The sequence below is a fragment of the Callithrix jacchus genome, chromosome 6 (assembly GCF_049354715.1).
Source record: "Callithrix jacchus isolate 240 chromosome 6, calJac240_pri, whole genome shotgun sequence".
Classification (NCBI taxonomy): domain Eukaryota; kingdom Metazoa; phylum Chordata; class Mammalia; order Primates; family Cebidae; genus Callithrix; species Callithrix jacchus.
This window is the reverse complement of record NC_133507.1, coordinates 153891353-153902770: the sequence shown is the minus strand read 5'-3', so window position 1 is coordinate 153902770 and position 11418 is coordinate 153891353. Positions and strand designations below refer to the sequence as shown.

Sequence of the window (11418 nt, the reverse complement as noted above, 5' to 3'; positions counted from 1 at the left end):
GAGAAGAGATGCAGGGCACTGGGGCCAGCAGAGGGGGCAGGGCGGCAGCCAGGCCAGCTGCTGCCACTTCTCGGCAGGCAGGAGAGAGGCTTAGATGGGGCCTCCAGCCCCTTTCCAGCTTCTGTGACCCTTGCCAACTGCTTCCAGAGGCAGCCTTGTCTGGGCCCCACCCCTGAGACTGAATGCCCACCCATCGGGCCCCATCCCAAGAAAGCTCCAGAGTTGTTTCCATGTATTATAAATAACATTTATTAAAGCAGCTGTGATTCTCTGATTGTAAACCTGGGAAGACATGGGGGGCCCAGGACCCCCACCCCATCCCACCCGCACACACCCAGCCAGCTGTGCAGCGAGTTTGTCATTCTCAGTCCCTAGGAGCAGTAAGTCCTCCCCAGGGGCTGCGGCCCAGACATGGCTCATGCTTGCCTGTCCGGGGGAACCTGAGGGTTGAGTGGGTGGTGCCCCTTCCTCCCCAGCCCAGGACCCTGCCCTACATCCATCCAGGGTCCCTCGGGCTCCCCTTCTGACAGGGCAGCCAAGCGGAAGGCCTGCAGGGCCTGCACCAGCAGCCGGGGTAGGCTGCGAGCCAGTGTGGCCGGCTCCAGGCCCACCAGGCCACTGAAGGCCACGTGCCGGCCCCCCAAGCCTGCCTGCACCCAGGCTCTGAAAAGCCCAGTCAGTGTCTTGGAGCCCAGATCTGCCAGGACCTACAGAGGGAGGAGCGGGGATCAGGGGCCCAGAAACTCACTCCTGAGTGGGAATCCCAGAGGTCACCCCCCTCCCGCTGGGCTCCAGAAACTCTCACCTCGACCCTTGCTCCTCCCCTTCTCCTCACAACCCTGCTGTTTCAGCTCACTTGGACACCCCAAACCTCCCCTCTACTCACTGTCCCCACCACCACCCCCAGTGCCCTGGCCCACACTCCGCAGGCCCCACTCCCTTCCCCTAGGACCCTCTACCTCCCCCCAGAGCTGGGGAAGAGGCGAAACCAGGCTGCTGGGAGGGCATGGGGGTTGGGCCCTCTGCACCACCATGAAGGAGTCTGGAAGCCTGAGGACCTACCTCATGAAAGTTCATGGCCAGGTGCTCCGAGGGGACCTGCAGGATCCAGGCGTGGGCCCCCTGCAGGGCAGCCAACTTCTGTCGCAAGGGCTCCAGCCCAGGGCAGACTGCAGGAAGAGGAGAGGTCCCGGGAATAAGGAACGGAAGGGGTATGGAACCGGGGGTGGCATTCCCACCAGCACCTCAGGACGGCCTCCCAGGAGGCACACTTATCTTCCTTATGCTATAGATGGGGAAACTGAGGCTCGGAGAAGTTAAGCGGTAACTCCAGGCAGAGCACCTCTGACACTGTTGAGGGCTAAAACCGCAAATCCTCCAAAACGGTCATCTGCTCTATGGCGGGAGGGGAGAGCGAGTCTACCCTGTGGCCCCACGGGGCAAGTGCTTCAAGGAGCTGGCACCCCTCCCCCGCAGAAGCTCTTCCGACCTCGTCCAGGCCCTCGGCCTATCCCCTCCCGAAGGTCGGCAGGGGGCGTCATTACCGTTGGCTTCTCCGCGCGGCTCCGGCCTCCGCTTCGGGAACCGAGTGCTAGCAGCCCACGATCCTGGAGAGGCGCAGGGTTAGGGGTCCACCTCGGCCGGAGAAAGTGGCTCCACCGCGCAGGTGGGGCCGGGCCGGGCTAGGCTGGGCCGGAGGGAGCGGGGTACCTGAGTGCAGCCGCAGCTCGCGGGCGGGGTGCCGGGGAGACTCCACGAGCGCTGGAGCGGGGCGAACCAGGGCGGGGGCCAGGCGACGCAGCCCCGGGCGCGGGCCGAGCAGCTCCTGGGCGTTCCGCAGCAGACCCAGCAGCGTGTGAGCCAGCGAGCGCAGCTCTGCAACGGGACCCGAGTCGGAGCGGCGGTCAGAGACGGGCCGGGCCCCCTCCCCTCCGCCGCTGGTCGGGATCCCGGGGAACAATACTCACCGCATCGCCGCCGGCGCTGCAGGCACTGTTGGTGCGCCAGGCGCGCACAGGCGCCCTGGGACCCCGGGCACAGGCGGGCGTAGAAGGCGCAGAGTCGGGCGGCATCTGCCTCCAGCTCCTGGGGCGGGTCCCAGGCGAGAAGCTCCCTGCAGCTGGGCTCGCGGCTGGAGGAGGTTGCTGCGGGAGGGACAGGGGTCTGCTCACCCTCTGTTTGGGGCCCTGGAGCCCGTATTCCTTCTCCGGAGGTAGACAGGCTTTCCTGAGGCAGAAGGGAGCTGGGAATGGGCACGGGCCGGGTGGAAACGGGCTTGTCCCACGGCTGTCGCCGGGATACTGGGGACAGGGCATTGGAAAGAGGGCGCTCACCGCTCATCTGTTCCTGGAGCCAGTCCTTGAACACGGCCACGCGAGTATAGACCCCGGGCTTCCCTGGCTCCCCGCAGCCGTCCCCCCAGGAGGTGACTCCGAACAGGACCTCTCTAGGGCGGGGGCCAGGCTCAGAACAGGTCAGGGGGCCTCCGGAATCACCCTGTGGAGTCAAGAGAGAGGACGCTGCATTCACCTGCCCCCATGACGCCCGCCTTACACCCGGCAGGTGTGAGCTCTTCTGCAGTTGCCGCTCGTATCCATTTTAGCTATGAGGACAGAGGGGCTCAGAGAAGTCGATTGACAGCCGTACATGGAAGGAAAGGAGGCTGTCCTGGCCCTGGGGAGGCTCAGCCGGCCTTTTCTCATCAGACTGGGTTCATACCTGGCACGAGTCCACGCCCCCTGCCAGGTACCCGGCGCAGAGCATGGTGCTGGGGCGCAGCCCGGACCCCAGGGCCCTTCTGCAGGTGTCGGCGCTGAGCAGGGGAACACGGGCCTCCCTCACTGCCTCAGCCTCAGGCCCGTCTACAGAGAAGGGGTGGAAGGCTCAGGGGTGGAAGGCAAGAGCCCCGCCTTAAGAGTCCCCTTCCCGCCACCCTCCTTAATTCCTCTCCCTTCGAAAGAAAAGGCAGCATTTTTCCAAGGCAGCCAGGCCTCCTCACACTCGATCACCTCGGATCCCCAATTCTTCCCACCACGTGTCGGCTCACCCAGGCCCAGTACCTTCGAAGAGGGCCCCCCAGCCCGCGATGGCACAGGCGGTGCCTGCAGGGGGCTCCTGGGGCTCCTGGGGCAGGCACACGGGTCGCGCCGTCCCCCCCGGGCTCACTGGCGTCCACAGCTGCACCAGGGCCAGGTCGTTGTGGAAGGTCCGCGGGTCAAACTGAGGAGTGGGAGACGGCGCAGGGTCAAGGAGGCTCGGGTGGGCGTGCGGTGCCGAGCTCCGGGGGCTAGGGACTGCCTTCTCACCTTGGGGTGGGGCAGGATGCGGTTCACTGGCACTTCCTCTGCTTGCTCCCCCCGGGGCCCCTCGGCCAGCGTCACAGTCCACAGAAGTTCATTCGGGGCGCTGCGGGGCGAAAGGCGGCTGAGACTCAGGAAGGACAAGGGCGCGTGCAGCGGGTCCCTTGGGGACCCTACCCCTCCGCCCGCACGCTGGAACACTGGGGCGGGGCATTTCTCCACCTGGGTGCAGGGAAGGCAGGCCAGGGAGGGGTCTCGTCCCAGAGGAGGCGAATGCTCCCGGCTGTGCCACCCCATCCGGGCTGGCATCCTGGTGGGTCGGAAGCGGCGCCTTGAGACCGGGAAGCCCAGGGCAAAGCCGCCGCCAGGGGTCAGCAGAGACCAGCTTTTCCGCCCGTCGCCCGCTGGACAACCCGGCAGGTTGGGGCCCAGTGCTGGGAACCCCGGATGGGAGGGTCTGGGGGTCTGACTTACCCCACAAAACAGTGCGCCGCCGTGAGCACCCAGGACGCCGCCACCAGGACGCCGCCGCACAGAGGCTGCCCACCGAGCTGCAGCCTCACCAGCCAGGGCCAGGCCCCGGGCGGTGCCGCGCTGCCCCCCACGATGCGGCCGTGGGCCCGCGTCACGTTGGCAGTGCTCGGGCGCCTCTCGCCGCACGGCCCTAGAAAGGCGCAAGGGGTGTCACGAGGGACACGTTCTGGCCATCCTCGCCTTTGAGGCCCACCCGGCTCTCAGGCCTTCCCCCTGGAGACTTTTCAGCCTCACCTGGCTCAGGTGGGTCCTGAAGGGGAGCTTGAGGCCTGGGGCGCCCAGATCCTGCGGAGAAACACGTCTTTGAGACTTACTGCCGACCTCTTGCCTATCCTCACGCCAGGCTGGGCCGTCTCTCTCTCCCCATCTCTACTTTTGCGCTCAACCCTCCAGCCCACTCGAGTTCTGTTTCAGCAACCATGAACTTCTCCCGGTCACTTCACGAGCCGAGCCAAGTGTTTCGCATGTGGTTTCCATTTGGAGAGACAGACCTTCACAAAAGTGGCCTTGGTTGCAGCCCAAGTCAGTCTCTGCCCCCAAGAGGGACGTGAAGACTGAAGGGAAGGGTCAGGGGCAGCAGCATGGGCCCAGGGTACGCAGCAAGTTCACTGGGGCACAGGGGGCAGGGTGGGCACCTCGGCACTCGTGCGATCGGTGCTGGATCTCCATCGCCACTCGGTTTATTGCCCACTGGGCACTCCTCTGGGCCGCCTGCAACGCCTGAGTCCCCTGGGCCGACAGAACTGCTGGGACAGGGGGCACACAGTCACCTGTGGTTGGGGAAGAGCCTCAGCCTCAGCCTCCTGGCCCCAGCCCTGAGCCCTGCCTCGGGAGTCCCACGGGGACACAAGCTGGGCTCCCCGAGCCTGGGATGGGATGAGGAGGGGAGCGAGCCCCCGGGACGCTGGGCCCAGCACTCAGAGCCATGGTTCCAGGTTTTCACCTGAGATATCTGCCTAATTCTACTGAGCTGGACTGGAATCTTTGCAAAGTGCTTTTCCTTAATTTTTTTTTAAGACACCACCCCAAAGATACGGACATCACAGAACTCAGGCTTACTGACTGAAAGTAGCTGTGTTTGCGTGGCCCACCTTGGGCCCAGACAGCCGAGGCAGTGGTGCTATCCCGGTCTGTCCCGTAGGGCCTTCTCTCAGTTCCTTTGGACAGAGCCTGACAGCTCCACTTTCTTTCCCGCTGCACCTTCCCCCACTCCTCTCCCACCTAGATCTCAGTTCTTTGCCCCTTCTTGCAGCAGGGTGGGCAGAAGGGGCCAAAGGTCCTTTTGAGTGGGGTGACAAGCTCTCCTGTCTCCGCCTGCCTGGGGTCCGACCTCCTCTACGTTCCTCCCAACTCTGCAGCTCTCAGACCAGCCCGGCTTACCTTGCAGGGTGCTGGGGGGCAGGCGCGTGTACAGTGGGCGCCCATGGGCAAACCATGAGCTTGGGAGAGGCAGCAGCAGCAGCACAGCCAGTAGCATGGTGACCAGGAGCTGGAGTAAGAGACCCCTGTCCTCTCTCCTCTTTGGAGTCCACCTTCCTGGTGCCTATCCTTTGGTGCCCGCCTTCTGCTGCCTTTCTGCCCCCGGGCACTGAATTCTTGTCCCTCAAATCATATGACCCCGTTCTCTTACATCAAAATTATCCGCCTCCCTGGTCAGCCCTCACCTGGCTCTTAACTCCTAGGAGCCCACAGGGTAATGGGGCTGCAGGGTCTTTATAGAGGACAGCCTGGGGGAGGGGGGCACGGGAGGACGGCCAAGATTGGGGGAGGAGTGGGGTAGTGGGCTTGACCTTCACCTTTGAAGTCTCATCATCCCAGCTCTGAGCCCCCCTTCTGTCAAAGGAGCCCTTGTTTCTGCGGCTCCATCAAAGGGGCCAAGACAGGGAAGAAGAGCTGACGGTTGGGCTGTGGGCCAGGCAGAGGGGGGCTGCTGGGTGGGGGCGGGCCCTGGCTCCAGGGCTGGGATGGGGGTGCATCCCCATCTGTCTCTGCCTCCTGAGGAGCCTACAGCTATGACAGGGGCAGACACTCCTGGAGGGAGGGGGGCAGAGGGTGTCTGGGGTTTCTCAGCAGCCCCACCCCCAGAGGAAGCCATGGATCTCCCCGCCCCTCTGCCCCTAATTGCTTGGCAGAGTCCCTCCCCAATGTGGCCATTTCTAAAGATGATCAAAGCAGCCTAATTAGCGCCGTAATTGCCGCACTGGGGGTGATGGGGTGGGAAGGGGCAGAGGCAGGCAGCCGCAGGAGTGGTGCAGAAAGGGAGGCGGGAGATGAAAGGCCCACAGTGGCCCAGTTCCTGGAGGACAGGCCCTAGCAGCTTCTGACGCTCTCCCAGACCCCCTGGCCCTGCACGGTGCCCGCTCTGCCTGTCCGGCATTGTTCCGTGACCCTGATCTAGCAGTGGGGATTCTTCTGGAGTCTTGTGGGCAGGGCCACACAGCTCTCCTAGGATGGAGTCACCACCTGGGGCAGAGTAGTGCCCTCCTGTGCTGCCCAGGCTCCCCAATTCATGGGAGGTGAACTGATGGGAATATTTATCAGCAAATGCTATGACCCAGGTCTCTTTCCCCTCAGAGAGCCAGCTGTTCCACAGCCACCAGCACACCAGGCTAAGGACCCCTTTCCCCTCGCCAATTGCCACCTCACCTCATGACAATACCTCGGCTTCAGGAATGCCCAAAAAATACTATCTGTGGATGATTATAGTGAGTGAATTTGGTGAAGTTGGAAAGGACTCTATTCACGAAAGGATCTATTAATCCTACAGTTATCCATGACCTCCAAAATCTTGGCAGACAGGTCATCAGCTCAACACAGCTTGAATTTCAGTATAAACAGAGAAAGTGTCCAAAGGAAGATCACCTGTGGTTCCCAGTAAGAGCCACTAAGGCAGAGGACCCAGGAACAGAGAAAGTGAGTGGGAAAGTCTCACTGGCCTCTGGATGGCGATGCCACAGCTTCGACAGACCCTCTGCCCTTGGATGCAGGCGACCACGTCCAAGCTGAGGGGATAAGGGGGTGGAGCCAGCCCCCCAGGCAGCTCCCCTAGGGAATTCCTCCAGGAAGGTGTGTCCTGCCCATTCTTGCCAAGCCACTGAGGCCAGGCCACAGCAAGTCCACACAGAGCCTTTGGGCCTCCCTCCTGCCTCTGGTCTTCGGGTGGGAGGAAAGGTGGGAATCCAGCCACTGCCAAAGAAAACGGAGGGACCTTTCAGCGTGACCGCATTCTCAATCCTGTTCTCCTGTTCTCTGGTTCCTGTGCCGGCGGCTGGGTCTCCAGCCCTCTCCTCTCTTCTGTATGGACCCACCCCCAAGTCTGGCTCAATATCGTCCATTCCCACAGGTCACTTCGTAGAAACCACATCAAAATCTCACCGCATGAAATTAATTACTTGTCGGTTACTGTTTAAGTGTGTACTCTCTCCCTGTCTGCTTCCCCCGTCGGAGAATGAAGAGATGACTTCCAAACATTTGCCATAACACAACCCTCTTCTGTTTTCTTTATTTTTCTTTCTTTCTTTACATTTGAGGCAGGGTCTGACTTTGTCACCCAGGCTGGAGTGCAGTGGCGCAAATCACTGCTCACTGCAACTTTGACTTCCTTGGCTCACGCAATCTTCCTGCCTTAACCTCCTGAATAGCGGGACCATAGGCATGCACCACCACGCCAGCTAATTTTTAAATTTTTTGTAGAGACGGGGTCTCCCTATGTTGCCCGGGCTGGTCTGGAACTCCAGGGCTCAAGCGATCTGCCCACCTCAGGCTCCCAAAGTGCTGGGATTATAGGTGTGAGCCACTGCACCTGGCATGGACTTGTATTTTCTTTAGAGCATTTATTCCTATGTTGCAGAATGTTGAAGGGGGTTCTTGTCTGTTATAAGGGGCTGTCTCCCACAGTCTAGTTAAGAGGGCACCAGCAGTTGGCCCCAGACCTCCTCCCAGTGAGCAGCTCGATGCCATCCTCTATGGCCCCTTCCCTGAGTGAATAGGAACACAGAACAGGGAAGGGGGGCTTTGCTACACCACAGCATGTTCCCTTGCTTCCCCAACCAAGCTGGAAAGGACAGGAGGAATCATGGAATTTGAATTCCTTGATTAGGAATCAAGGAAGCTGGTAAGAGGGACAGGCTCACATTTCAGTACCCAGTTGGAGGGCAGGGCTTGTCTCTCTGGCTCCGTGCTGTCCCAGCATCTAGACCAGAGTCTGACACACTCATGTGCTAAAAGAATGAAAAATCAGCCCTGAAGGCCAGGCATGGTGGCTCATGCCTGTAATCCCAGCACCCTGGGAGGCCGAGGCAGGCGGATCACTTGATTTCAGAAGTTCGAAACCAGCCTAGCCAATATGGTGAAACCCCACCTCTACTAAAAGTACAAAAATTAGGCTACTTGGTAATGGGGGCCCGTAACTCCAGCTACTCGGAAGCTGAGGCAGGAGAATCGCTTGAACCCAGGAGGTGGAGGTTGCAGTGATCTGAGATCATGTGACTACACTCCAGCCCAGGCGACAGAGTGAGACTCGATCCCCTCACAGGCCAAAAAAAAAAAGATCAGCACAGACCCCTCCCCTGCTCCAGGGCTGTATCTCTTGCCTCCTGGCACATCAATCTCAAGCTGCCCCAAGCGGTGCTGGGGCCTCCCCTCCCCCACCAGCTCCCTGTCCATGCTCTGCTGCCCTTGCTCTCATGGCCACACCTGGCCTGTCCAGTCCCGGTCGCCCTCCTCTGGCAGGCCCAGCAGTTCCTCTTCCTTCGAGTTTGGGTTGGGGAAGAGAAGCAACATTTTTTTGAGGGGAACTTATTGCAGCTCTTTCCAGATGCAGTGAGAGAATGTGGCTCAGAAGGCGCAGAGCTTACCCCCACTCTACTATCCCAGGCTCTCCCTCTTTCTCCTGCTTTTGGGAAGGACCTGGTGACAGTCCAGGTTGCAGGAGAGACGCAGAGGTGAGCAGGAAAGTCCCTGGTTCTCCTCTTCCTCCCTTGCTGCTCCCCTCCAGGCTCCCACGTCTCTTCCCTGGGAGGAGAGAAGTCCTGGTCTATCACTTGCAGGTCCTCTCTTCACCCCTGGGCATCCTCCGAGGCCACAGCTGTTCCACCTCCATCCTTCTCACAGGCAGAGGCAAGCCTTGGCCCCAGCCTTCCCATCTCAAGAAAAGGCAGGGAAAGAAACTTGGACCTTGTCACTGTTATCTCTGGAAAACCCCAGCAGGCTGGTGTCAGGTGACATGAGTTTGCGGCAGCCTCCTCAGAGGAGGAATGGGGTGGTAGGGGCTGGGCCTCTGGAAAATGGAAAGGAGACCCAGCACCCGGAAGGGCACGTGCCGACGATGCAGCATCTCTGCAGTTGTCCTCTGGGGAGGGACCTTCCTCTTCCAAGCCCCTGAGACCCCTGTGTCATGGAGGGCTCATCCTTCCCTCCTTCCCAAATGCCCCTGACCTCCTAGGCCACTCCAGTGAAGTACACAGAAACACAGGAGGTGCCTGGGCCACATGGTTAAACCCCGTCTCTACAAAAAAAAAAAAAAAAAAAAAAGAAAAGAAATACAAACATTAGCTGGGCATGTGCACGTGTGCCTGTGGTCCCAGCTCCTCGGGAGGCTGAGGTGGGAGGATCACTTGAACTTAGGAGGTAGAGGTTGCAGTGAGCTGAGAAGGCGCCATGCCACTGCAGCATGGGAGACAGAGCAAGATGCTGTCTTAAGACAAACAAAAAAAGTGGGGTGGGAGCAACAGCTGAGCAGGCTGCCTTTGGGGCCGTGTCCCTAGATGGGAGGGTGGGACCTGCCGCTAGGCCAGCTCTGCTGACTACAGTGTGGCTGGCACATGGAGGTGTGAGGGGAGGTTGAGGTAGGGTCTTCTTGGCGTGAGACCATGATTCAGAGCTTGGCGTGGAGATTCGATTGTACTTCTATGTAACTTTGGGTGAATTGCTTCCTGTTATGGGTGGAATCGTGTCCCTAAACAAACACTTGGAAGTTCAACTCCCGGTACTTGAGACTATGGCCTTATTCAGAAACAGGGTGGCTGCAGTCGCACTTGGTTACTAATGAGGTCACACTGGAGTTGAGTGAGCCCTTCATCCAGGACGACTGGTGTCCTTACAAGAAGACACAAGAGACAGAGACACACAGGTGAATGTCCGGTGACCACGGAGGTGGAGACTGGAGGGATGGATGCATTTCAGGCTGGCGAGAGCCAAGGGCAGCTAGCAATAACCGGAGTTACGAGAAGGCATGGGACAGATTCTCCTGGAGAGCCTTCGAGAGAGCAGGGCCCTCGGCCAGGCCAGGTGTCTCATGCCTGTAATTCCAGCACTTTGGGAGGCTGAGGCTGGTGGATCCTGAGGTCAAGAGACAGAGACCATCCTGGCCAATATGGTGAAACCCCATCGCTACAAAAAAAAAAAATACAAACATTAGGCGTGGAGGCGCATGCCTGTAGTCCCAGCTACTTGGGAGGCTGAGGCAGGAGAATCGCTTGAACCCAGGAGGCAGAGGTTGCAGTGAGCTGAGATCGCACCACTGCACTCCAGCCTGATGACAAAGTGAGACTCCATTTCAAAACAAAAAAAGAGAGAGAGAGTATAGGGCCCTACTTACACCTTGTTTTTAGACTTATCACCTCCAAAACTGTGAAAGAATAAATTTCTGTTGTCTGAAGCCACCCACTGTGTAATAACGTGTAATAGCAGCCCTCAGAAACGAGGGCTTCTCCCTCGTTCTCCTCTCTTAACCTCACGTCCTCACCTGGGAAATGGGCGAGTAAGCCCCATCTCATGGAGGGGATTAAAGGAGTTGACACAGTTAGACCTCCTGCAGAGGGCTGCCAGGGATTGTGGTCATTGCTCTAGATCAGCACTTTGTAAATGTGTCAGGATCGATAGATGCTGTTTCCCTACACGAACATAAGAGAGGGCAAGGAGGGCCTGAGCTTGGGAGACAGCAAGGGCGCTGTGGGAGCTCAGAGAATGGGAGAGGATGGGGTAGGGGCTCCCCGGGTTGTGTGTAGCCTGACCCCAGCATGTCTGAGTAGGGGCTTGCCTCCCCCATGGGACCTTCCTCACCGATTGCATGTCTCTTTCAGCTCGTCAGCTTTGCTTTGTGTTCTGACCTTCCCTATCCCCCATGGGCTGAACTCGGCTCTTTTCCTTTGAGGCGAGTTGTTGCTATATCACCCACGCTGGTCTTGAACGCCTAGGTTCAAGTGATCCTCCTGCTTCAGCCTCCCAGAGTGTTGGGATTACAGCCATGAGCCACCATGCGTGGCCCTTACTTGACTTTAAGAGGGCCCTGGAAAGGCAGGGGTGCTGTCTGGCCTGGGAGGGGGCACTGCTGAAGCTGGGGCCCCTGCAGGCTCCATGGATCTCTGAGAATGGAGTGATCCTGGAACCTGGAACCAGGGCTTTCAGTAGGTGAGACCCCCCACCCCCTCCCGCCTTCCTATGCTCTCCTCACAATATTTTGGGCCACCACTGATGCCACTGAAGGCCACCGTTCAATCCTGTGACAAAAGAATGAAACCATTTCACACTTCTGCTCTTTTCCTCTCCTGTTCTTCTTTTTGTGTCTTTTGTCTTTTTTTTTCTG

The 11418-nt window shown here is 59.4% G+C and overlaps 1 protein-coding gene across 1 annotated transcript; it reads right to left on the bottom strand.

The window, feature by feature from the left end:
• Nucleotides 1–225: 225 nt before the first annotated feature.
• On the bottom strand, nucleotides 226–5521 carry PRSS56 (serine protease 56). The gene is made up of 13 exons (XM_002749939.7): nucleotides 5214–5521; nucleotides 4469–4576; nucleotides 4068–4118; nucleotides 3774–3963; nucleotides 3306–3405; nucleotides 3060–3219; nucleotides 2719–2861; nucleotides 2334–2496; nucleotides 1968–2144; nucleotides 1711–1875; nucleotides 1545–1607; nucleotides 1063–1169; nucleotides 226–707 (listed from the first exon to the last, which is right to left on the bottom strand). The coding sequence occupies exons 1-13, from the start codon at nucleotides 5308–5310 to the stop codon at nucleotides 417–419; spliced, it is 1815 nt and encodes a 604-aa protein (XP_002749985.4). The 5' UTR covers nucleotides 5311–5521; the 3' UTR covers nucleotides 226–416.
• Between the last annotated feature and the right edge of the window lie 5897 nt (nucleotides 5522–11418).

Excerpts from the sequence above, each read along its gene's own strand:
- PRSS56 (XM_002749939.7), bottom strand. The coding sequence starts at position 5,310 with ATGCTACTGGCTGTGCTGCTGCTGCTGCCTCTCCCAAGCTCATGGTTT. Across the intron at positions 2,497-2,718 it reads GGGGCGTGGACTCGTGCCAG|GGTGATTCCGGAGGCCCCCT; the intron begins GTATGAACCCAG and ends TTGACTCCACAG. Across the intron at positions 2,145-2,333 it reads GCTCCAGGAACAGATGAGCG|CAACCTCCTCCAGCCGCGAG; the intron begins GTGAGCGCCCTC and ends TCCCTCCCGCAG.